Source organism: Oryzias latipes, chromosome 17, assembly GCF_002234675.1.
Source record: "Oryzias latipes chromosome 17, ASM223467v1".
Lineage (NCBI taxonomy): Eukaryota > Metazoa > Chordata > Actinopteri > Beloniformes > Adrianichthyidae > Oryzias > Oryzias latipes.
The window spans coordinates 4695629-4722866 of NC_019875.2; the positions used below are offsets into that span (position 1 = coordinate 4695629).

General features: G+C 42.5%; 2 protein-coding genes across 10 annotated transcripts in view; one reads left to right on the forward strand and one right to left on the reverse strand.

Moving 5' to 3' along the window:
- mtcl1 (microtubule crosslinking factor 1) overlaps positions 1-5669 on the forward strand; it is a 62252-nt gene extending 56583 nt beyond the window's left edge. For 2 of the 7 annotated variants that reach the window (XM_023965336.1, XM_023965338.1), the window contains one exon: positions 4418-5669. In XM_023965336.1, coding sequence (XP_023821104.1) covers positions 4418-4633 — 216 coding nt within the window. In that variant the 3' untranslated portion in view covers positions 4634-5669. The remainder of the gene's footprint in view (positions 1-4417) is intronic. The other 5 variants (XM_023965337.1, XM_023965339.1, XM_023965340.1 and 2 more) reach the window with 5 other exon arrangements.
- Positions 5670-11281: 5612 nt separating this feature from the next.
- Positions 11282-27238, reverse strand: LOC101172107 (acetyl-coenzyme A synthetase, cytoplasmic). 3 transcript variants are annotated; one of them, XR_002875108.1, is made up of 19 exons: positions 26998-27238; positions 26704-26899; positions 24452-24543; positions 23924-24027; positions 20788-20860; positions 20575-20650; positions 20053-20137; positions 18248-18385; positions 17957-18127; positions 17744-17877; positions 16352-16484; positions 16188-16244; positions 15572-15652; positions 15303-15411; positions 15149-15217; positions 14898-15074; positions 13269-13343; positions 12488-13195; positions 11282-12365 (listed from the first exon to the last, which is right to left on the reverse strand). XR_002875108.1 is itself a non-coding variant. In XM_020710717.2 (18 exons), exons 1-18 carry the CDS (start codon positions 27119-27121, stop codon positions 13068-13070), a joined length of 2022 nt encoding a protein of 673 aa, XP_020566376.1. In that variant the 5' UTR covers positions 27122-27238; the 3' UTR covers positions 11282-13067. The 3 variants fall into 3 exon arrangements, 1 of the variants encoding a protein (XP_020566376.1); XR_002875109.1 differs by having other exon boundaries at positions 12482-13195; XM_020710717.2 differs by having other exon boundaries at positions 11282-13195.

Here is a 27238-nt window from a genome sequence, read left to right on the forward strand (position 1 = left end):
CCAAACAAGATATTTCTCTTTTAATATAAATATGCAATTGTATTTTTTACGAGTATTTAATTTCAACTGATATTTTATTCAGCAGTTAGAAAGAAAAGAATCTAGGATCTGCTAAATGTTCGTTCTTTTTAAAGACGGCCTGTTTCAAAGGATGCTGCAGGTCAAAGTCCCTGATCTTTTATAAAACAGATTTTTCACATTTCTCACCCAAATCATGATGTTTTCTTTGTCTTTACTTTTGTGGAATGTGTGTAAAATGCAGAAATCACTTAAATACTCCGTAACTCTTTTCATTTTCATTGGTATTTTCACTAACCGATCTCTAACCAATCCTTCATTTTATTTTGCTTTTTCCATACTTTTCTTCCATATTTCTGGATGCCGTTTTACACGATCAGATTTTAGTTAAATGTGGCATTTTTACAAAAAACAAAGCATTGACACAACAAATGATTTCCGTAGTAGCAGACCTGTCGTCAATATTTTTGTCCAATTATGTAAATGACAGGACGCCGTTCTTGAAAGATGACTTATTCTGAATGAAAACATAGTGCCAAACAGTCTCTTATGAACAAACTTGGAGAGTTTGATGTAATAGAAATGCACTGCACAGTGACAAGTAAAGCAAACTGTCATCAGCATAGCAGAAAACATCTATGCCTTCCTACCCAGCAGTGTAAACTCATAAAAACATGTTTAAAATGAAAAGTATGGAACCAATCACAGAGCCCTGTGGTACACCATGACTGTGGCACATACAGGTGACAACATTTTTGCTGCTCAGTACTTCTGCATAAAAAAGTAAAGATTGTCAGCTATTGACAGTTTTTTAAGTATTGTCAAACAAATGATAAATTCAGTAAATCAGTGTAAAAGCTCTGATACCAAATACTGTATGCATTTCTGGTTTGGTTTGTGATATAAATCTGTATTCTGAAATTTATGTATTTAAAATATATTTATATGTTGAATAGTATAATCGCATAAATCAATAAACCAGTGTTGTCAATAATAGAGATTATGATTGATTGCGCAAAATCCCTGCTATGGTCCCGGCAGCTCCTGTGACTCATCAGGTAATGTCGTGATTTTTTGTCCTGCTGCATCTTAATGTCACAGCTGTGCAACGACTCGGCGTCACCAACATTCATTCACGTGTTTGCGTTGCAGATTCCTCTAACATTCTGTTTCAGGTTCACCTCTTTACGTCACCATTTCTGTAACCAGATGATGTACTGTTTTCCTCTGTTTCCCTCTTAAACAGAGCTGTTTGTCAGTAGAGACCTGAATTTTTTCCATCACCATTCTTTCATTTCTCTCACTAACGAGTTCTCTGAAGACTAACGTCAGAAGTCAACGCTAACACGCTTCCCTCACCTCTCACTCGTTTGCAGATTTTCATTCTATTTAACTGATTCTCCTGATACACTTTGCATGTTCAAAGGAAAATGTCACCTTTAGGTAAACAGCTGTCATTTCATATTGTGACAGGGTGTTCTTGATGTTGGGAAATAAAAACACTATTAAAAATAGGATGACACAGCCAGAAATGTAGAAAACAATAATGCGAGTTTATTGGTCCCAAGAGTTTTTGGGAGAGCAGCTTTGGTTGCAGTGGTGGTTTTGTTTGGGACCAATCCAATCCCATCTTCTAAATTTCTGCTTCAGCTCTAAAGCTGCCTTTTCAGAAATTACTTTGTGTCAAACCAAGTAGAGGGAAAAACCCCAAATATACAGCTTTGTTTGCATGTTATTGTCTTTGGAGTATTAATGGCACATGAAGAATCATAGAACATGGAAACGATAATGAAATATCTATGCCTTTTTATGTTTTGGTGAGAAAATGGAGAATTCAGATCAATGTTTTAACTTGACAGGAATATTCTACAGACAATGTTCACAAGTTCTAACATTTCTGTGAGTTTTCAATTTACATTTTAATTTTTGCTTTCAAAAAGAGATTGAGGATGGTCTTTCTGTTTTGCTCAGCATCCTATCAGAAACTGTTTTCCAGACTGTCTGAAGAGTTTGCATCCTTGGCTCCTGTTCTCTATTGCTTGAATTCTTCTGCAAATACAGCAATAAAAGAGATAAAAGAATAAAAAGCAAGTCAGAAAAAATTCGAGAAAGAAGAATGATTAAAAAACACACACACACATCTGTAAATAACTTTAACTTTAACGACACCTGTCCAAAGAAATGAGTCCCATGTGAGACGTCTTTGTTGGCCCACCATGTTGTTTATATTTAGAAAGGAAGTGTGTGGTACTTTTAACTATAAGAGAGCGTGTAAGCGTGTTCCTAACATGACCAAAGTATCAGCAGCTATGCTATAGCACAGACGTTATTCAGCGGCAATCTGAGGAATTTTCCTTTTCAGACAGAATTCGTTTGCACAGAAACTGAATGCAGATTTAGTTGTTTTGTTTTTGTTTTTGTCTTATGCATGCTGTTTGTGATGCCAGACAGAACAATTTGACCTGAAGAAAGTCCAGACTCTCACGGTCCTGTCTGTGGATGCAGGAGAGATCAACGCAAAGATGTCTCAATCAGTTCATTGTAATCTTTTGACTTTGTTTTGTTCCTGACGTTTTGAGGCTGCAGGAATATTTGTAACAGTTTATTCTCATAAAGGATGGTTTGGTGTATTCTACATTAAATTCGACAACTAAAGAAGCCAAATGAATAAAATGTAGACCCCCTTTGTTATAATTCTGGAAAGAGTTGGGCTTAAACAGAAAACTACAGCAAAACAAAAAATGAAAAGTCAATAAAGTACAACCGTATGCATGTGTCCCTCTTGATGATGAGTTTTTGCAGATTGATTGCAGAGCAATCTTGGCTCTTGTTTTTGTTATTTACAGCTAGTTATGTGTTTCTATAAAAGTTTATAATGTTTATTTTCTAAGCATCTAAATGTTTGATGGTGGATTCCTCCATTATAGCCGCTCCACAAACAAAATGCAGTTTCCTGTAGCAGCGTTTTTGTACCACCGTGCCGTTCCGATGGCTGCTGTATTGTTGCCTGGTCAGAGGGGTTTAAAGAACAGCCTCCCTTTGGAGAAGCTTTGTCTGTTTCCTCTGTGAATGAAATCCATCATCTGTTTCTATGAACACCTGATCAGAGCTTGCTGCAGGTAAACTGTCACGAGTGTTTGTCCTGCTCCCCCCCTGCAGCCAGGCTGCTAGGTATTTTTAGCAGAGTTGGGCTGTTGCATTGCTGTCAGTGTCCCCATCCATCCGCTAAAATGTGACGAGGCCTTTAGAAATCAGGCTGGGGGTGGGATTTTCACTCCATCACGTCCTAAAGTACCAGGAGATTTGTTCCCCAACTTTTGAAGTTATTCTCCTGCTGTTGAGGAGCTGGGTGTGTGCAGCTCAGATATCTACTGTACATAATTCTGTATCAGAAGCCATCAATATGGGAGCTCTGTGTTTAGAAATCTTCATTAAATAAACTGCAGCAGGGGAAGTCAACCCAAATGAACTTTTCATCAAAGTACTAATTAGGTTTAATAGGAACCTTTATGCTCCTGCTGCAGCCAAATATGATTTGTTTCATGAATAAAGCTTGTCCCATTTGAAAAAATGGTAACGACTACATCCTCTGATTGTTTTTTTAAGGGATGTGCGTCATGAGGTGGGCTGCAGCTCAAACATCTGCCTCAGTGCAGTTCCATACATAAAGTCCTTATGAGGAGTAAATCTGTTATTTTCAAACGTTCTTTAGCAGATTGCCAGTTCATTTGAGGTGCCTTTAACTCATCAGCTACAATAATTGAAGTAATCTGTGGGGAATGCAGATTTTGTTCTCTCTGATGCAACTCCATGGCTAAATTTAAACTCCAAAGGTTTAATCCAGAGGTTTTAAAAAAAGTGTAAAATCTAAGGGATGAGCAAATATTTTGCTGAATTTCTTTAAACTCTGTATTGTTTGGGGCATAAAACTAAACTTCCAATCAATCAGAATCCCCCTAATGAAGCTGGTCAGTCCTCAGAGGGTCATCTTACCAGGAGTTAAAGCACCAGGTTAACTAGAAATCTCCTTTAAAAAAAAAAAAAGTAATCTCCCTTAATCAAACAAAAATGAAAAAGCAACAAACTGTTCTATCTGAATTATTTCTGACTAAAATAGCTCTGAACAAAATGTTAACATCGTATTTTTAAAACAAGAAAGAGGAGCAGCTGTGACCACAACCTGCTGCCAAATGTCAAAGACGGTCAAACTTCAGCCTAACATTCTTTGTGAATCTGCAAATGTTCCCTATCTGATCTTTGAGGGCACATTCTTCCTCTTCAGCATCCTCATTCTGGGCTTGTTCCCTTTCCTGATCCTCCTCGGTCATCTTTCTCGGCCTTTGCTGTCCCTCCTGTGGCCACATGCCCTCCTCCCTCTCTGACAGCTCCTTGTCTTCAGCAGGACCTCCCTCGCTGTCCGGTGGCTCCACCCCTGGACTCCTGCTTCATGAGACCGGCCCGCCCCGCCAACCGCCGACCCCCCTCTCGCTGGGCCCCCCGCTCCCCCTCCCCCTCCTCCTCCTCCCTAAAGAGGGGTGAGACCATGAGAAGGAGGTTCACCTACCCACCACCAGGACGCCGGAAACCCATCTTGGAGGGTGAGGAGCCGGCCTGAGGACAAGTCCCCCTCCTCTACCTCGGTCTGAAAAGACCCGGGATCTCAGAATAAAGGGGTTCAAAAGGAGGGGGGGGGGGGTGGACCCTTCAAGTAGCACCAGCGGATCATTGAGGAACCAGAAGAACCTGGATTGTACTGTAAACTCACTGATATCAGAACACAAACGGACATTTCCACAAGAGGTGCCTCTGCATTCGAGTTCGTTTTCCCTCGTTTGTTTGTAAACAGATATGAGTTTAATGCATTTATGAAAATCAGCCACAAGTCTGGACTTTCTCCAGGTCAAAATGGCAACTCAGCTGCAGCAGATGGACTTTTTCTCTCATTTGTTGGAAGGCTGCAGCTCATTTCTCCCTGGTTTGTCTTGCAGTGGTTCAGTCCGGCTCTTTTGTAAGGAGCTTGTTCTTTGTTTAGGATTCAGTGTTTAAAGATTTTGTTTTAGGCTGAAGAAGAGGAACAGCCACACACATACATACACACACACACACACACACACACACACACACACAAGCAAATAATGAAAAAGCAGTTCTGCTTGGTCAGAATCACATGATGTCATTAATGAGATCTATTTCTATGTTGGGATGAATGTTGGGCTCGGTCTGCGTGTAGACGTCGGCTGACGACAACCTAAAGAACCTCATGCATATTTTCCAGGCAGGGGTTGGAATATCAGAAACGTGTTTGCATGCCTTTTCTGCAGTAGCACTTTAGTGCATGTACAGACGAGCTCTAGTCTTTTGTAGCCACTTATCGTGGCTGTGAGGGAAAAGTCCTCCTAAGGGAACTCTGTTTACCTGTTTCTTTGTTGTCAAATTATTTGCATCTACAAAAATGAGAACCGTTTTGAGTACTTATCGTCCTTTCAAGGCTGTCTTTGTTACCGTTGATGAAAAACTTTTTTTGGGGCAAGAAAATTGTGGAATTCAAACTATGAATGTTTAAAAAAAAAAGTCTATGTCAGAAATGTCTATCAATCTATAGTCTCCTGTAAATAGTAAATGGTAATAAAAGCAAATGTGTGTTTCCATGATTGTGTCTGGCGGAGCTTCCATGTCCAACAGCCCAGACGAAGACAGAGACCCGGAACTGCAGGATTACGCTGGATCGGGGACAGGAAGATGGAATTCTGGTCCTTCTTCATCAGTAACTCATGCATCCTCTTCCTCATGTTCTGAAGCCCTTTGAACAATAGAGAGGTTATTTAGATCACTGTTTACTCTATTTAAAGATCAGAAAGAAACCATATAAGGCACAGTTTTTTGTTTTGCAAACTCAACTAACAGGTCTTAAACCTATGAAGGTTTCCAAACCCGCTGTGGCTTGGACTCAAAGAGATCCCTGAGGGTTTGCTGGGATTTTGACACAAAGACGTCCCAAGCAGGTCCTTTAAGTTCTGTAAGCTGGGGCCTTGATGGACTTGATCCTTGATTCAGTTTGAAGTCTTAGCCAAGACCTGACATTCTCCTAAAAAAAGGTCCTGCTCCATCTTTGCTTTTCATGATGTCATGAAAGGATGTGCTGCCTCCGTGTGCGAATGGTGGGGTTGTTCTTCAGTGACAGCCATTCTGATGGTCTGACCCAATTTTCCACGTAGGAAATGTCGATCTTTGGTGATTCATGCGTGATTTATATGTTTTTCCTGCGTTCGTCATTCATCGATGTGCTCGGATGTCCGCCAAGAGTTTCGGACGACGCAATTATTACCTAAATCTTACAAAATTGTGTGTGATTTTTGTGAGATACCTATGCAAATTTGTGTCTTTCCACGATCATTCCACGTATGTCTAACGGACTTATGACGCATGAACCACCGACGTGTAGCATATTTATCCCGTAAACGGCACACATTTCACCTTCAAATTATGTAATTGACGCACAACTCACTAATGAATTGTTCATAAACAACGCAATGAATATGCACGGTTCACGTTCTCCGTTGATGTACGTGTTCTTTGTGTGGTTTATTCGTGGTTCATTCATGATACATCTGTGAAAATTTCACGTAAAGACCACGACTTTTTCACTTTTTCCACATACACTACAGACCAAAAGTTTGGACACACCTTCTCATTCAAATGAATGGGAAGGTGTGTCCAAACTGTTGGTCTGTTTGTACATTGACGTATGACCAATTTGTTATCTGTGCAATATACACAAAATATACGTCGTGGCTGTGTGGCATTAAGAAGCTGGACACTGTTGACCAGAAACAGAAACTAGAAACAGGAGCCAGACATTTGGGAATACTTAGAGCCGCTCCTCTCTCACAGTTCGGTGCATCTAAAAATTTTTCAGCTTCAAAACATTTCCTTTTTGTCCATCAGAGGGGAGAAATTCCATCTCAATTCATATTCCTGGCAGTGAGAGCGCTGCACGTCTAAAAACATCATGAAAGGTGATCATTCTGAACGGATCTGCTGTTATTCTGGACTTATTGACACAAAAACAGCTGAGATTATTTCAGGACAGTTTACAGAAATACTAACATTATTGTTTTTTATGTTTGGCAAGTTACTTTTATTTGACTAGTTGGCAGTTTAATCGTTTTTTATTTTTGATTGCATCGATTTTAGTGATCAACTATCGAGAAATTCATCCATCTTCTAATCCGTTTGGTCCCTTTCGGGATCACTGGGCTGCTGGAGCCTATCCTGGTCACCTGTGGACAGGTCGCCAGTCTGTCGCAGGGCCACAATCACACATCCATGCACACACACACACACTTATGGGCAACTTAGAGGAACCAATGTACCTATGAAGCACAATTTTGGACAGTGGGAGGAAGCCGGAGAAAACCCACGCATGCAGGGGGAGAACATGCAAACTCCACACAGAGAGGGATGGGACGGAAGTCCTCCAGCCGGGACTTGAACCAGGGGCCTTCCTGCTGTGAGGCAAGAGCGCCAATTGTCAAGAAATATTAGGACAAAAATATTAAATATGTGGTGAAAAACACTGCAGTTGGCTGGTCTCTGTTTATCACATTTTATCTTATTTATTAAAGATCTTCTCTAAGATGCTGTCCAAAGTCAGATTTCTTCATCGTTAACCTACACCTTCAATAGAATCCAACTGGATGAATGAAAATGTAAAAGGTAACGGTTTGACTTTGTGTTCACTGTGACCGGTTCAGGGCAGGTTTTATGAGCAAAAGGATTTTCAAAGAACCACAAATCTCTCAAACTCAAAGAATGAAGATTATGTAACAATGTCAGGGCTAGACATTTCCATTAAACAATTGAGTATGTTCGTTTTGCTTAACAAAAACTTCAGCTGCTCAGTAACGTCTAGCTGCTAAAGTCTTGTGTTTCTTTATTCGTCTTCAGCTCTGAAATCAGACCTGAAGACAGCATAGTTGCAGAAAGAAATCTAACTTTCTGTTAAAAACATGCTAGTTTGTTAGCAAGTGTCACACTAAAATGTGTGTATTTTATTTATCATCGGCCTCCTTGCATGGTGGCCAAAAAGAAGTTCAGGTTAAAAAAAAAAGTAGTTGAAGCTGTGATTGACCCCTGCAAGTGCTGCTGCTGGTCTCATAAAGTAAAGAAATGTTCCTCTGGTCTCAGTTTTGGTTGCTTGAAAATCAAAGGAAAAACTAGGACAGCTGGATTTTATTGAGAGGGGGGCAACTGACTGGAGTGAAGAAGTGATGATGAGGTTGAAGCAGCGAGCCGAGGGTCCCTGATGCATCCCAGAGTCATGACGATGAATGAATAATGCAGACTGGCTGCTGATGGCACAGTGAGGGTCAGAGGAGGAAGGCAGGGAAGGAGGCTTTTACCTCGATCTGCCCTGAGAGGAACCCACCACTGCTGAATTATTAACATGCTCCCAGAAGTCCTGGCTCTGACACACAGCGCTGCTCTCTGAACGCTGGCCACTGCTTTAATGTTTGATGTCCACAGCAGCCTCCCCTCCTCATGCAGCTCTGAAGCTCTGGAGGAAATGATGAAAGCATCAAGTCTGATTTAAAGATTATGACGTTTTGGGGGGGGAACAACTTTTCTGACACTTTCTTTATTTAGATAAACACACAGAAACGACAAAAAAATGCAACTTCATTTGTGTGCACGCACGCAATCATGACCATCTCAAATTCCCAGAATGCATTTGTGGTGCATATCTGAAATGTTCCGGTTCATGCACCTTACATATGACCAAGAAGGACAGTCCTTGGAGTAACCTGACAGGTGTTTTGTATTTGTACCCATGCCTGTGGAAGTCATGGGTGTGGCTTCGTGACTTTAAAGACGCGCTCCAATGCAAATGGTGTTTTTAACATGTTCTTATAGCATTTTTCTGATGATGGAAGACATACATCAATAATTATTTCTTTATTCAAATCGTTATTTATTAAGATTCAGCTTAACTTACAGCAGGACTCCTAACTTTATTTGGGTCGGTCATACGCTGGTTTGCTCCTACTTCAACAGAAGAACCTACAGTGTTGCTGTTGACTCTGTTGACAAAAAATCACATGCAGTGATGTTCCCCAAGGTTCTGTTCAGGGCACCATTTGTTCCTTCTCTATATGATTCCTCTTGGGAGACTCATCAGCAAATTCAGTCACATTTAGATGCTAATGACATTCAGCTTTAAGGTTCCTTCGGTGAAAACGGTTACAATAATCTGTCTAACCTACTTGATTGTTTGGCCAGCATCAAAGTGTGGTTACATGACAACCATGTACTTCTAAACTCTCAAAAGACGGAGACATTCATTTTCTCCTCAGATGTTAAAAGACACCTCGGTTGATGTCCTGCCTAGTCTCAGGAACCTCGGTGTCTGGTTTGTCCTGCTTCTCATTCAAAACTCAGAGCGAAAACCTGTTTTTATCGTGTAGGGAATGTGGCTACCCCTAGAGCCTCCCCCGGTCTGACCTTCAGCTGATCATCCATGCTTTTTACTTGTTGTACCAAACAGTCTCTGAAACGTCTCTGATTTGTCCAAAATTCTGCGGGAAGGTTTTCATCTGGAACCAATAAGCAAACTAATGTCAGCCCTTTGATTGTATGGCTACATTAGCTCCCTGTTACATTTAGAATAGATTGAAATTTTGGACAAACCGCTATATATTCCTGACCTGTCAACTCCCTACACTCCTGCACGTTCCATGAGGTCCACTGATAAGAATCTTTTTCTGTTCCCTAAGTTCGTTTTAAAATATCTTTTTATTTAGAGGAGCTTTAAGCTGATATTTTTATTCTTTTAGCGATCTATGCATAATGCTTTAATAGACTTAGTGGAATTTCCAGCTGACAACTGAGCCAGCGGTTGGTCAAAGCAAAGTCCCGGTTTGGAATATGTGCCCTGCAGTTCTCTGGATCCCTGCAAGATGCTGGCTCCAAGCAAAGTCCACATGTTGGACCATGTCTTCTGTGGGAAATTTGCTCATATTGACGTCTTACTGAAGCAGATTTTAGAAAAAATCCCTGTTTCTGATGACTAATGCAGCAGCTGCTGTCTGACTGTTCAGGGAATCTTTTCTGGCATTCTCAAACCTCTTTGCGTTCGACTAGAGTCCTGGGACGAGCCTCGGGTTTCCTCTGGTTTTGTCTCCAGAAGGCTGAGCTGACAGTTGTCAAATGAAGACATCGACAGCTCATAGAGAAGCCACAAAAACATTTCCTTATTTCAAAATAATCCACCTAACACCAGGCTTAACCCTTGTGCTATCCTAGGCTCTTTAACATTGGGAGTTGGGTCATCTAGACCCACTAGACAGTGCTCTGAACCTTTTTTCTTCAATGATTTGTGATCTTCACTGGTGTCCATGGATAACATGAAATCTTTCCACCTTTATCCACCTTTGTCATGGTAGGGAGAACACGTCAATGTAAGGGTGGGGTCATCTAAGATAGAACAAGGGTTAACCTGCTATACCCTCTTTGGGGGTTGTGGGGTTGCTGAAGCCTTTCCTGGCTGCTGTTGGGTGAGGATGGGCTAAATCCTGGACAGGCCACCCATCTGTTGCAGGGTCACACGATTGCTCACACACACACACACACACACACACACACACACACACACACACACACGGGGACACTTGGAGTGACCTATTAACCTGTGAAGCATGTTTTGGGACGGTAGGAAGAAGCCAGAGTGCACGGAGGAGACCCACACATGCACAAGGAGAACATGCAAACTCCATGCAAACACTGAAAGGTCCCAGCTCACCGACCACTGTACCACCGTGGAGTCCCCCCTTCAATGTTTTTAATTTGCAACATTTGAACAGTTTCCCTAAAAATGCTCTGAACTGCTGCACAGATAACACACGGTAAAAAGAAAATTCAATTCAATTTTATTTGTATAGCCAAAAATCACAACGACAGTCGTCTCAATGGGCTTCGTACTGGTAATTGTAATCCATCCTTCCTCTGTGTTTCCCGCTGACAGTTTTTCTCTTTCAGATCTCCTCACTTTAACGGACGCTCAAAACTCAAACTGCCTCCAACGTCCTAATTGAGATGAGATGGATCCTGTAAAATGATCGTCTCATTTCTCTGCTTATTCACATAAATGAGCAGTTTACATTCAAATCGAGTCTCTTAATCCATAAAATAACAAAAACAACGGCATTTGCAAGTAAAAAGGGATTCAAATGTACTTTATTTTCTTAAGTGCTTTTGCAAATGCACCGTTTGTTTGTTTGTTTGTTTGTTTGATCATCATAAAGGTTGTGCAGCCCAAAAGAGAGGATTTTTGAGAGTCAGATGTCACTGCAGGAGGAAGATCCCTTTGACTTTAGTGATGAAGCACAAATTACATTTATGTAACAATACTTTTAGAAGATCTACTCAAATTCTTTTTTACATTCACATCTTTTCCTTTGGGCTTTTCCCTTCAAGGGTCGCCACAGCCAATCATCTTCCTCCATGTAACCCCGTCTTCTGCCTCCTCTAACAGCAGCTACCTTCATGTCTTCCTTCTCTGCATCCAGAATCTTCCTCTCTGGTCTTCCTCTAGACCTCTGGGAGCTCTAGACTCCTTCCACCGATAGATTCACCGTCTCTCCTCTGGACGTGTCTGAACCATCTCAGTCTGACTTTATCTCCATGTGCTGTCCCTCTGATGTCCTCATTCCTGATCCATCCTGGTTCCTCACAGAGAGAACCTCAGCATCTTCATCTCTGCTACCTGCAGCTCTGCTTCCTGTCTTTTCCTCAGTGTCTCTATAGGCCCAACAACACGGTCGCTCTCACCACAGTTTTCTACACCTTTCCTTTCATTCCAGCAGAAACTCCTCTATCACACATCACACCTGACACTTTTCTCCACCCATCCACATACATCACTTTAAAATTCCCAAACCTGTTGAATGTCTGTTGAAACGTTTTGCTTTTTTTTATTTAAAGTAAATCAGTTTCTGTAGAAAAAAAAACAGTTTCTATTTATTATTTTTGTGTTTTATTATTATCATTGTTGTTGCGTTTTTGTTCCCTAACCGTTTTTACGTTTTTTTTTTCTTTTTTTTACTGCTTCAATAGGAAATGTTTGCACACAAAAAAAAAATCATCAAGTTACAAAACATCTGCAGACTCCTGCTGGAATCATCTGGAAAAGGAGGGCACACCGGGGGGAGAAGTGGGGAGGGTGGGGCAGTGCTGGAGAAGGCGTTGTCATGGTTACTAGTGTTCATGATGCTGGGGGGGGGGGGGGGGGGGGGGGTTGATGTAACATCAGCTCTCTTGTCCTTGTCCTCCTCATCCAGGCGCTCTGATTGCTGCAGAGACACAAAGGGCTTAACCAGCGTCTGAGCGTAACCCCAACACAACACATCACAAGACATCTGAACAGCATTTAGAACAACCCAGAGCAAGAAAAACAAAGAAAACACACCTTTACCTTTTACTTCCTTCTCTTTTAGGTCAAACGTCATTCCACAAGAATCCCACCTTCTTCCGATACCACAGAATCCCCTCATGTTTGAGTCCAATGAGCTGCTCTGATGGCTGAATCCAAGCCGTGTGTTGCTTTTGTGCAAAACGAGACAACAAAACAGGCAACATTCTTTGGCAGGAAAAACCAGACTTCCCAGTGAGTCATCAGGCTCACTGCAGAGGAGCTGTCTGCCCACAGGAGGGCGACGTTCTGCTTCTGTGCTCGGAGCCAGAAGAACAAACGCAGCGAAATGTCATGTTTTATTCTCAGGCTACAGAAATATAGAACAATTTTTTAAAAATGGACATTATATATCCAGCAGGAATGAGCTGTTTGATTTAATTGTGTTTAATCAAAAACATAAACTAGATCCTGCTGTTCCAACAGCTCTAAACTTTGAACAAAATTGCTCATTTGTTCTTCTGAAAAGCTTCCTGTCTGCACCCCCAGCAGGTCATTCAGTCCAAAGGAGGAAGCACTGACGCAGATCCAGCTCTCTTTAATAGTCTTCATCAGTGTGGTTGCTGCAGGAGGAGCAGGTTGCTCAGGCTGCAGCCTCACTCCTCTGGCTGAACAACACCTCCACCACCTTAGGGTCTGCCAGGGTGGAGAGGTCCCCGAAGTCTGTCTCGTTGCGAGCGATCTGGCGGAGGATTCGTCTCATGATCTTCCCTGAGGAGAAAAAAGAGGTTTCAGAGAAGCAGGAGGAAGAGGAGGAAGAGGAGGAAGAGGCTCCAGCTGTTACCTGAGCGGGTCTTGGGCAGAGCTGGGGCGTTCTGAATGAAGTCAGGAGTGGCGATTGGTCCGATCCTGTCCCGTACTGCGGAGACCGCACAGGAGTTTACATCTGCAACCATTCCTGCTGCTTCCATGGAAACCCATCTTCAGATAGGACTCTTTCTGCTTCCTCACTTCGTGAACACAACTCTAAAAATGTTTTGGATGTCATGGGTCGTCACATCTATCTGATAGGATCTTACAGTGTGAGCCCCCGTGGACCTTAAGGTCCCTTTGGCAGAGGCCTTGTAGTAATTCCTGAACTTTTGGGAGGATTCACTCAGTTTTTAGGGGCCTCACCTGTGGAACAGACTCCAGAGCCTGAGGGCCGCAGAGACTGTTCCTGTTTTCAGAGGAAGGCTCAAGACCTTTGTGATTTGGCTTTGGCTGAAATGTAGGAACTTCTTTATTTGATGTACTGGTAGTCATGCTTTGGTCTTTATTTGTTTCTTTTTCTTTTTATCTTTTTTTTTGTCTTTGTAATTCATTTTTACCGATTACACCTGTCCATCCATCCATCAATCCTCCTCCACATCAGTGATTGTATTGAGCCTCCTCAGTAAACAGCCCTTTGTGTTCTGAATGCACTCAATGCCTTTAAGTCTTTCCAGCAACACTCAGACTGTTGTTTGGGACTGAATAGCTAGCTGCTTTTGGAGATGCTCTCTTGAACATCAATAACAGAATAAAAACCTTCCGTCATTTCAGACTTTTGTTTTCACATTTTCAGAATCACCTGGCTTATATATAAAAACGAAAAGTCTGTCCGTCCATCCATTTTCCAAATGCGCTTTACCCCTTTTGACGGTCATGGAAACATTAAACTCAAAGTTACAAGGAAGAAAGTCCCTCATGTAGTGGACATCCTGAATTGGGAAACACTTTAGAAAAGCTAATTAGTGAGCTCATAACCCTTGAGCTACCTTAGATGACCCCACCCTTACATTGACATGTTCTCCCTACCATGACAAAGGTGGATAGAGGTGGAAAGATTTCATGTAATCCATGGACACCAGTGAAGATCACAAATCATTGAAGAAAAAAGGTTCAGAGCACTGTCTAGTGGGTCTAGATGACCCAACTCCCAATGTTAAAGTGCCTAGGATAGCACAAGGGTTACAGGAGATTTTTACTTAACATGTTTTCTAATTTTTCATTTATTTATATATATGAATTAGCAAACAAGGAGACTCCAAACATAACTGGAGTTTTGACATCAAATTGCTACAGTGTAATCATTTGTAATAAAGAAGACCTTGGATTACATTGTTGTTGATTTTGAGCTCTAAATCTCTGAAGCTCTGAAGCTCTGAAGCTCTGAAGCCCTGAAGCTCTGAAGCTCTGAAGCCCTGAAGCTCTGAAGCTGTGAAACTCTAAAGCTCTAAAGCTCTAAAGCTGTGAAGCTCTAAAGCTCTGAAGCTCTAAAGCTCTAAAGCTATAAAAGCTCTGACGCTCTAAAGCTCTAAAGTTTTGAAGCTCTGAAGCTCTGTATTTGTAAATGAAGAGACTCCATCTTTTTTGAGAGACTTCTATTAACTTGCATTAACATGGGAAAAGTCTATTTTGAATAATTTTTCTTGAACAGTCAGAGCCTCACCCTGCTTCTTCAGCTCCTCCACCAGCTTTTGGTTGAACTCCTTGCAGTCTTTGAGGGTGACGAAGCAGTGAAGACACTCCCCCTTCACCTTGTGGGGCCGACCCACCACCGCAGCCTCCGACACTGCAGGGTGCTGCGCCAGAGCTGCCTCCACCTCCGCAGTACTCATCAGGTGGCCTGAGACACAAAAACCAGCGACCTTTATGTTAAAGATGTTTAAAAGGCAGAAAACCAGCCTGACAGCCCCCTACCTGAAACATTCAGCATGTCGTCTATCCTCCCAGTTATCCAGTAGTAACCGTCTTTGTCGCGCCGGCAGCCTGAAGGCAGAGCCAGAAGTTACACAAAGAGTCTGCTGGTCCTCAAAGCAGAACTTTACTGGAGCGTCAAGAACGTGATGCTCACCGTCACCCGTCACATAAAAGCCCGGGAATTTCCTAAAGTAGGTGCTTTCAAAGCGCTCGTGGTTTTTGTACACAGTTCTCATGATTCCGGGCCACGGCCTCCTGAAAACCTGCAACACAAAGGCAATTATACCAAGTTGACTTTGGTTGAACGTCTTCAAGTTACCATGGTGGTTTCAACTGTAAGACTTTTGCAGAAGAACTACAGATAACGGTAAATAAAGGAGCAGCCATGTGAACTGCAGTAATGCTGGGTGAGTTTAAGCTGACCAGATAACCCTCAGCTTCTCCCTCCAGCTCCTCCCCATGTTCATTCAGGATGGTTGGCTCCACTCCAAAGAAAGGAAAAGTCTGCAAGGACAAATTAACTTTCACAAAGCTTGACGTCTTTGAGTTTGGTTTGATATTACACAAGAGATTTGTTTCTGATGGATGGGTAAACAAAAAAAAGAATTATAATATTTTTAGGACAAAGTACATAAAACATTTTGTCAAAAGAATCTACAACAGTGAAATGTGGTGGCAGTATCATGGTTTGGGAGTGTTTCACACATGTAATCTCATGAAAATAATAATGCTTTGAATATAATGTACGATTTTAAACTTTTTTACTTTAAACACAGTAAAACATATTTCAGTAAAGAATATTGCTCCAGAACAAAACAAATCCAGCAGATTAAAAGACCTGATGTAGAAGCAGCATGTTGCTTTTTGATGTTAGAAAAACTTAAAAACCAGACACTGAAAACAAACAGGTTTCCTTAAAGAATTAAAACAGAAGTAACCTATGATAAAAAACTGTATTATTTAGAGTGAAATCTGAAAAAAGATTTTGAAAAGTTGATTGTATATTTTATTTTTTTTAAATGAAGGAGCCGTTACTTACAGCAGAGCCTGGTTTCAGAGGCGTAGCAGCAGGTAGAGGAGTCAGAACGTGTCCTCCCTACAGAGATAGAAACACGGACGGCTGTGAAGGTTCAACAGAATCCTGACACCGTTGTCTGAATCAGAAACCAAGACTCTCAGCATCCTATTGATCATTTTTCTTACCGTCTCTGTCTGCCAGAAAGTGTCAACCACAGGACATCTGCCCTGACCGACCACCTCGTAGTACCACTGCCACGCCTCGGGGTTGATGGGCTCGCCCACTGTGCCGAGGATCCTCAGGGTGGACAGGTCATACCTGACAGGTCAACACATTTCTCTTACACCTCATTCTCCATCGATCATCTGAACAAGGATCCTTTAAATCCTCTCAATCCAGTTTTATACACTAGCTTTTAAATTCAGATGCAGATAGAGTCAGATGAGTCTAAGCTTTGATACTGTAGGACTTAGATATTTGCACAAATACAGAGCAGTTCAAACTCTTATAAAACTGTGTTTTGCACCGCAGAACTCCAAATGTGCATTCAGCAAAGCGTCTTTGTCAGAAGGGAGACGTTTCAAAGTTCAAAGTGTGTAAAATACAGGAGGGCGGGTCACACAGCCTTTGTGTACATTTTACACATATTGCACGGATGACAACTGGTCATACGTGAACATACGTGGAAAAAGTGAGAAAATACATGGGAAATTTTCAAAGATGTTTCAGGAAAGAACCACGTTAAAATCAAAGTACAAATAAACCATGGAAGGAACACGTAAATCAACATAGAGCACAAACCGTGCATTTGTGTTTCAATTATGTAATTTTAACGCGAAATGTGCGCTCATATAAAAGTTATACATGGGTGGTTCATGCATGAGAATTCTGTTAGACGTACGTGGAACGGTCGTGGAAAGACATGAATTTGTGTATGCATCTCAAAAAAATCATTCACAATTCCGTAAGATTTACTTAATATTTGTACATAAACTGCTTCAAATGTGCATACACTGTGTAATTCTCAACCTACCAAACAGCTCAAAACCAAATTCAAGTAAAAATCCTTCGACCAAAACCCTCGACAGACGTCTGTGCACATCGACGAATGACGAACGCAAGAAATACTTGAAACACATGACATACGTGTCACGCATGTAAATGGTGAATGGCGTATACTTATATAGCGCTTTCTACCTTCCTCAAAGGCCCAAAGCGCTTCACAGTCACAGACCCATTCACCCAGGTACACACACATTCCCACCGCTGTCGAAGACTGGCGCCAATATTCCACCAGGCAAGCTGGGGTTCAAGGTGGGGTTTGGTGTCTTGCCTAAGGACACTTCGACACATGGGTGTGCAAGGCGGGAACCTGCAATCATACGATCAGGGGTCGCCCGCCTACAGCTGCACCACGGCCGCCACGTGTATCACGAAAGACTGAAATTACATTGGTGGAAAACGCCCAAAATGTACGTAGTGACAGCGAGAGACGGCCTTGAGAGGCTGCTCTTTCTTCTTAAATCTAATTTTGTTGGTGTTTTCAAAGCAGACTTCCAGCAGACAGCCAAACTTACTTCTGCAGCGGTTCCTGGCCGTACTTCATGAGCATGCGGATGGCGGTGGGGGCTGTGTAAAACTTGTTCACTCGGTACTTCTCAATGATTTCCCAGAAGCGGCCAACGTGAGGGTAGACTGGAACACCTTCAAACTGGATCGTAGACGCACACTGGTGACTTCTCTGAATTCTTTCATGTATACTTTTTTTACGAGACTTCTAAGGGACTCACAAGGACACTTGTGGCACCGTTTGCAAGAGGGCCATAAGTGATGTAGGAGTGGCCCGTGATCCAGCCGACGTCTGCTGTGCACCAGTACACGTCGTCGTGGTGATGATCAAAAACATATTTGAAGGTCAGAGAAGTGTAGAGCAGATATCCAGCAGTGGTGTGAAGAACACCCTGCCAAGAAGGCAAAGGGTGGTCATCAATGCAGATGGTGAAAGCCAAAATACGGGCGGGAGGAGCACGCGCTCAGGTCGTGTCGTAACATCAGCAAAAACATTCAAAGACGTGTCTCACTTTGGGTTTTCCAGTGGAGCCACTTGTGTAGAGGATAAACAGAGGATCCTCGGCATCCAGCCACTCAGGTTCACACTCCTCAGGAGAGTCTGCCATGGCCTCGTCCCACCACAGGTCTCGCTTCGTGTCCCAGGGAGTCTGAAAGCATCAGGGAACAGGGCCCACATGTTCAGGACTGCTGCTTTTGTTTTGAGCCAAAACACACCTGATCCATGATCAGCTCAAATTCAACAAGTGGCTGGAACACGCCAAAAACAGTCAAAGCTTCAAATGAAGCTGTTTCGTCCGTCATATCCACAACAGGCTGAATCGTTACATTAGAGTGTCATATTGAATGTACAGGATCTTCAGCGTGAAGACTGTCTCCTTAGTAGCAACACAAATACATTTTCAGATGTTCTTTTCATGTCCAAAATTACACACGTGTCCATTCTTTCTCTAAATTCTTTTTCATCTGCTTTCCCTTAACCTGTCACCAGCACCACAGTAACTGCCCGTTTTTAGTAAAGCTATGGTAACAGGGTAATTTCCCCCTGTGGGACCAATGGAATTTAATTCTATTCTATTCTATTATATTAAGCAATTTTAATGTGTATTAAACTTAAGGCAGAAATGAAGTATTTTAAATAAAAACAAAAGGATTTGTGCTGGCTGGCTGGAGTGATAGATGGATGTATGGATGGATTTATGGATGGATGGATGGATGGATGGATGGATGGATGGATGGATGGATAGATGGATGGATGGATGGATGGATGGATAGATGGATGGATGGATGGAGTGATGGACGGATGGATGAATGGATGGATGGATGGATGTATGGATGGATGGATGGATGGATGGATGGATGGATGGATGGATGTATGGATGGATGGATGGATGGATGGATGGAGTGATGGATGGATGGATGGATGGATGGAGTGATGGATGGATGGATGAATGGATGGATGGATGGATGTATGGATGGATTTATGGATGGATGGATGGATGGATGGATTTATGGGTGGATGGATGGATGGATGGATGGATTTATGGGTGGGTGGGTGGATGGATGGATGGATGGACGGATGGATGGAGTGATGGATGGATGTATGGATGGATGTATGGATGGATGGATGTATGGATGGATTTATGGGTGGGTGGATGGATGGATGGATGGATGGATGGAGTGATGGATGGATGGATGGATGGATGGATGGAGTGATGGATGGATGGATGGACGGATGGATGGAGTGATGGATGGATGGATGGATGTATGGATGGATGTATGGATGGATGGATGGATGTATGGATGGATTTATGGATGGATGGATGGATGGATGGATGGATGGATGGATGGATTTATGGGTGGGTGGATGGATGGATGGATGGATGGATGGATGGATGGATGGATGGATGGATGGATGGATGGATGGATGGATGGAGTGATGGATGGATGGATGGATGGATGGATGGACGGATGGATGGAGTGATGGATGGATGTATGGATGGATGTATGGATGGATGGATGGATGTATGGATGGATGGATGGATGTATGGATGGATTTATGGATGGATGGATGGATTTATGGGTGGATGGATGGATGGATGGAGTGATGTATGGATGGATGTATGGATGGATGGATGGATGGATGGATGGATGGATGGATGGATGGATGGATGGATGGATGGATGGATGGAGTGATGGATGGATGGATGAATGGATGGATGTATGGATGTATGGATGGATGTATGGATGGATGGATGGATGGATGGATGGATGGACAGAGTAAAGAAAAAGACAGCTGTAAACTGTAAACCCTCACCAGCAGTTTGTTGCATAGAGTTCCACTGTTGGTCCGTGGAGCTTGGTGGTTGACCACCAGACATTTAGTGACACTGCATGGTGCTCTGTAAGGGAAAGGAAAAGAAAAGTTACGGATGGACGAGCCTATATGTTAGCTCAAAAAGCGTAAACTGTCAGTTCTTGTCTTGTACTAAGTCACATATTTCACGAGTGTTTCGTTACATTTTCATGATCTTACGTCTTTAAAATCACAGATACTCCGTGTTCTCCTTGCAGACAGCATGCATCCCAGCATGCTCTGCCTCTCAGCTACTGTCCTCACAGGCTCTAGTTGCCATGGGAGACGAGCCGCTTGGGCTTCCCTGATGAATCTAAGTGCTCCATGTTGCCTGGAAACCTTAGTAATCTAAAAGCCCAGAGATGTGTTCCTTTATCCTTTCTGATAACAGCTGACTGAACAGTGTGTTTGTTGTGACTCATGCTGTAAAGGCTGGATCCTCTGCCACTCTGTGTAAACATGGTTGCTGGGAAATAGACTTACTTTTCTCCACACTTCTCCAAAGCCTCATCTGAAATCTGCTTCAGGTTGATCAGCTTCTCTCCTCTGTAAACACCATCTGTGTGTGGTGCAGATGTGGAACGCATAGGGGGAAAAAAGCATCAAAACTATCATTGATAGGTGCTTTCGCTACATCAGATCACATCCAGGCGCTGCTGGTTTTACGGCGATGAAACTTCAGCAAGTATACTGTACCCGCTGTCACCAGAACGCTGCTTTGAGCATCCATTATCCTTTCACACAGAGACTCGGAGGAGAAACCTGCAAACTGAGCACACAAGGAAAAACAGGGGATGAGAACAAGGAGAGGGGAATCATAAGATCAAAAACAGTCAGTGTCAGTAGAAGAAGTGTTCCTGTGAACTCAGTGCCTGATGTCACTGTTTGTAGAAATAGCTCATTTAGACATTTGAGAGTTCGGTGCTGTTCTTTTTCTGTCTGTCCTTCACAGCCAGACACAGTGCAGCTCTCTGTCTCTCTGAAAACTGCTGTTAGCTCTGCCTGCCAACTCTCAGCCAAAGGCCGTTTTCAAGAGACGGTTTAGACAAAGCATTGGAGCCTTTTTCCTTCCACCCTACAGCAGACCCTTCAAAGTCTGTTCCTTCACTCTTACCTGCCTGGGATTGACATATGCGTTTATGAGGAGAGCTTTCTGTGTCTCCAAACAGAAAGTAGTAACTTGCTGGGCTGCTTCAGCATAGAGCAAGACAATGAGTGAAGGGTCAATGCTGTAGTGTCACGTTTATTCCTAACATCTCAGAGAAACAGACCTTCAGACATCTGAGCTTTGCGGTGAAACTGGTACTTATCCTGACATGTTTCCATTTCGCTTTCTGTTGCTGTTGGAAAGTAACCCTCCGAACGACTAAAGAGCATGACATAACTTCAGCCTCATATACCGCTGTCTGAGCTGTTGTTTAACCCTTGTGCTATCCTTGGCACTTTAACATTGGTCCACAAGTGTCAAACTCCAGGCCTCGAGGGCCAGTGTCCTGCATGTTTTTTAACCAACCTGCCATTGAAGATCCTTATTGGGTAAACACACCTGATCCAGGTAATCAGCAGCAGATGAGGCAGGATTTCTGAAAAACTAGCAGGAGGTCGGCCCTCGAGGCCTGGAGTTTGACACCCCCCACTAGACAGTGCGCTGAACCTTTTGTCTTCAATGATTTGTGATCTTCACTGGTGTCCATGGATTACATGAAATCTTTCCACCTTTATCCACCTTTGTCATGGTAGGGAGAACACGTCAATGTAAGGGTGGGGTCATCTAAGATAGCACAAGGGTTAAGGCCTTAAGTTGACTGTGTGACACCTAAAACTAAAAAGCGACACTCTGAGCATCTTTTTGGAAAATAGAACATAGCCTACCCACAGAAATTTGAAATGTGGAATTATGGGTCACTTTACTCCCTGATGATAACATTTTCACCACATTTACACCTTTTAGAATAATTACACAGAATGGTTAGTAAAATCTGTGTAGATTCACTGTTTTATGTTCTACAAAGGTTGATCATAATAATTCAGTTGGGAGTCAGTTCAACTGCTGTGTATATCTTTCTTTCAGTATTGCCTGTGCACGGTTTGTGCTTTCACACAGACACAGTTCTGGTTCTGTTCTGGAGTCAGATGATGCTGGCTCTGCCGTCTCTACAAGGCAATTTTATTTGGACCCCAAAAAGACGGGTGGTTCTTCCTGGAGAGCTGTGATATTATCAGAAAGAGCCGTATTCTCAGTTGAAAATACAAACTTTGGATCTGCTGGGAATTCACTCTGGTCCCCCAGAAACCACCGAGATTGTGAGGGACCAGAATGGAACCACAAAGATTTCAAAGCATTTGATTCTGATTATGTTATTTTTTAACCAGATGGTTAAACAAATGGATAAACACTGGTCACTCCCAGTAGTTCAATGTTCTTATATTGTATAAAAAAAACCAAAAAAAACTTTTGTTTCGATGTTTGTGTATTAAGAAATTCTAAGCAAATTATTATGTTTATTGTTCTGTTTTGTACTGTAAAGCTGAAAACGTATAAATAAATAATTTTTAAAAAAGCCAGGTTATCAGTGCTACCATCATATTTGGCAGATATGATGCCAGCAAACCCAAACCCTTCTAAAGATGAGCAAAAAACGACAAACAAGCCTGATGGTGGTTGGTAAACACTCAATGATGTAGAGCTGAGGATTCAACACAATATTTAACTGTAACTGAACACAATTTGATCCCAAATACAAATTCAAATGATGGAAATACAGCTATGAATATGCTTATTTCTGTTGACAGTCATTTTAGTGAATGGGACCAGCCACCCTGCTGTCACAAGGTGACCTGAACAACTCAAGCTACTTTCATGCAGGTGTTACCCTGCTCACAATTCTTAGAGAGCTATCATCCAGGTTATGTGCCTTTTTCCTGTAGTCAGAACTCTGCAGCAATGACAAAAGTCTGCATCAGAGCTGCCATCACTCCCGGCTGGGGATCCTCCAGTTTGACATGTGACTATAAAAGCAGCCGGCACAGCTCCCTCTGCCCCCTTATATGGACCAGTAACCTTATTTCATCTTACATAAGCCAGCTATTACATGCTCTTTCCAGATGCCTGATCTGAGGCCAGGGGTAACAGTTTAAGGAGCGTACAGTTCCAGAGCCGGTGGCCAGCACCAGAAATGAGGTCAGTCTGGACGCAGGCAGAGATCTACCTGCTTTTCTTCACCTTCGACGTTTTACTTCAGTCACATTTTTGACCATCGCCTAAGGGAACATGCGAGTCCCACAGGCTGCTGTTAGCCCTGCAGGCTTTAATGCTAACAAGCTAACCTTGGAAAACAACCTTGAGCAAAAAACGAGGTTGTTTTCATTTAAGATCAGGTCTTTGCTCCCGTGGCGCTCCTGCACCGCAGATATATTTAACACAGCGGCTGACCTTTGCATGGAAGAGGAAGGTCAGATATCTAAAACAGTGCAGGGCGGATTGTGCTGACAGGCTGGGAGCAGCCTGTAGACTCCTAACCAACATAGTGAGTACAGGTGGTGTTAATTCTGGGTGTACACAGGCAACAGCTGATAAGTGCTGGAGGGAGGCAGTCTGCACTAAGAGACAAAAGAGTCGGGTTGAGCTGGAAACGAGGTCAGAGCGTCAAACGCAAACAACTTGCATGCTGAACGTCTGCAGAAAAACAAGGGCAGCTTCTCTGCAGCAAACAGGAGCCAAACCCTGAAAAAACACAAGGGATCGGAGCAAAGAAACAGTGAGGGGTTCCTCATGGCTGATGGAAAGCTAAATGTAAGAATGCACAAATGTGAAAATGCCATGTCCTCCTACCACTATGGAGTGAACAGCACCTATCCTGGCACAGGCCAGCATGGTGTAGATGAGCTCTGGGATCATGGGCAGGTAGATGGAAACCCGGTCTCCCTTTTTCACACCTTTATGACACAAACAGGGTATTAGGGTTTCACAGCACAAGAGTGAACATTTTCATTAAAAACAGTCACCTGTAACCTTTGTGCTATCCTAGGCACTTTAACATTGGGAGTTGGGTCATCTAGACCCACTAGACAGTGCTCTGAACCTTTTTTCTTCAATGATTTGTGATCTTCACTGGTGTCCATGGATTACATGAAATCTTTCCACCTTTATCCACCTTTGTCATGGTAGGGAGAACACGTCAATGTAAGGGTGGGGTCATCTTAGATAGCACAAGGGTTAAGGACTAAAGTCTAGTTAATTTTCTTCCTTTCTCCTTTAATTTTTAACATCCAAGTGTGATTGCTCATATTTTGCGTTTGATTAAAAGTTAAAATTTAAAGAAAAACAATAGGGAAGTCTGTATGGACTTTAGATTCTCACCCATTTTCTTGAGCACATTTGCACAGCGGCAGACACGGCTCAGCAGCTGCTGGTAGGTGATGGTCAGATGATGCTCTGGAGAGTTTCCCTCCCTGAAACACAACCACCAGTCAGCCGGTTCATGTTGATGCTTCTTTTTATGCTTTCGGAGGAGATTTACACTCAGGGATCTTGATTTTGTAGCAATGAGTAGGACAAAGAGAGAGTTGGGATGTATAAATCGGTGAATCTTGAAGTCGTCAAACAGACAGAACTGCTAAATGACATGGGAGAGATAAATCACCACAAACAAACCTTTTGTCCTTTTTCTGGTGAGACTTTGAATGTGGTGAAAAAAGGGTCAACTTGCTCACATAGGAGAAACAATTTAGTAAAAACATCTACATTTTGAAAAAGCATTTTTTGATCCAAACTGACAATTCTAACCATCATCCTGAAAATGCTGTTATCGCTGTTCAGATGCTGGAATCCAGCTCTTGCTATTTAACACCAACGTTTTTGGTAAACTGCTCTTTTTCATTCATCTCTCCATCACAGCTGAAAGGTCTGCAGTTTCCTTTCCCCCGTTCAGGAAGAGCTGAGAACCAGTTCTGGTTCTCTGCTTGCTTCAGCGGTTTCCAGGACTTCTTTTTAAACAGCGACATGTTGCACAGACTACCATACAAGTGAATGGAGAGACTTCCAGCTTCTAATGCAGTCTCTCTAAGATCCAAGCATGACCATCACTTTTTCAGTTCAGACGTACACAGAACACCTCTAAGCTAATCTTATGAAAGGTTAGCTTTGTAATTCTTCTTTTGTAGGTTTGCTAGTGATTTGGAGTGTACCTGCTGCTGCAAACAAATAATTTAATAAGAGTCACACTTTTGAACTGCTGTTAAACTGCTTTAAATGACTAAATCGTTCTCTAAATTATGCCCTTAAGGCCGTGTCACACAACCAATACCTTCATTTTGTGCATAATGTAGGGGTGAAAATTGGCCATATGTGAATCTACGTGGAGAAAATGAGAAAAGTTGTGGTCTTCATATGAATTGTGCTGCTTATAAAACAAATCTTTAGTGGTTCGTTCGTGCGTCAATTACCTCATTTGAACATGATATATGAGCGCCGCATACGCGATGTAAAAGTTATACATCGGTGGTTCAAGTCTGAAAAGTCCAAAAAGTCCAAATTTGCATATGTATGTTGCAAAAAATCACAAACAATTGTGTAAGATTTATGAAATATATAAACTACGTAAAATACGCGTAAACTGCGTAATTCTCAACGGACCATAAATTTAGAACAGCTAAAGACCAAATTCACGTAAACACCTGTTGGCTGAAACCGACAGATGCAAGAAACGCGCATGAATGACGTAAGACAAACATTTTATACGTGGAAAATGTATGTAGTGGCTGTTTGACACGGCCTTTACACAGAAGCACTGTGTTGGTCACATCAGTAACATATAGGAATATTGTAGCAACACATTTAAAGTGATGATTTGTGTGCATTAAGTTATAATAAATAAAAGCAATTGCTTTTTTTCAACAAGTGCAAGCTGGCTGGGATTTGTTTTTTAATGATCTCTGTTTTAATCGGCTTGATTTGCAAATTGGGAATAATCACTGAGAATCACTGAACAGCTGCATTTCCACTTTTCCTTAAGAATCTTTGCACAAACATCTTTTCAGATTCCAGCTTGTATGTGAAAATACAGGAGCAAACCAACAAAACAGACTTTTACTTTATGAACAGAGCTGCCAGAACTGTATTGTTATACAATCCTGACAATCACATGACACCACTGAGCACGACATGCTTGGATGTCTGGCTTGACACCATAACTGTTTTTATAGGGGTCATAACAACTTCTGAACAGAAAGTTCAAACTGTTTACTCCAGATGGTTCTTATACAGGTGATTGTCACTGAATTTGTCTTAAACCCCCGGTAAGAAGGACCTCACAAACATTCAGGTTCCACCAAACCGCCATCCTGCTGGGATGACTGAGCAACTTTTTGTCCGCTCAACCTCTGGAGTCGGCAGGGCAAATGTGAGCTGTATGATAAAGACAAAACATTGCATTTTCTGCCTCTATGGCTCTGGAAAATGGAAGACCAAAGCCCTGATATTGAGCAGCTACCAGCTGAGAGTTGGCTGCTGTTGTTTTGTTAGCATTAAGGACAAAGCGGTGACTGCTGACTGAAATTCTCTAGGCAGAAAAATGTCATCAAAACCTCGGAGAGGCAGGTGCAGTTTCTTACCAGTGAAAGGCAACCTTTTCACCAAGGTTCCTCTCCTTCACATGCCTGTCCAGGACATTATAGCACATGTTGGTTTTGGCTCCTTCCATACACTTGATGTATACGCTGCCTTTTGTAACGTCAAAGTTGTACTGCAGCATTGGTCCTGTGGCTGGCTTCTTCCAGAAGAACTCATCAGCGACCTCCTTCCAGAAAGCTGCAGCAAAGCGGGTGTTTGACTGGTTAGGTGCGCTTCTAACCTGATGTGGGAGGTGGAAAACAGTTTTCTAACAAATGCAAACATATTTGACCAACCTTCTGGATCCTCCAGAGACTTCCTGTAGATTTCTAGATATGAGTTAAAATCTGGGACATGAGCATCCTTCTGCAGGTCATCGGGGGGATGAAACAACTTGTCCTGAGATTCAGGAACAACCATGGTGAAGGAGCAGATGTGGAGACGTCTGTGTCATCAGAGGAAAAAGCAGAAAAATAGGTCAATCTGGAGCCACTGCTGTGTGTCTGGATCCTCCAAGGTGAACCAGGTCCTAAAGTA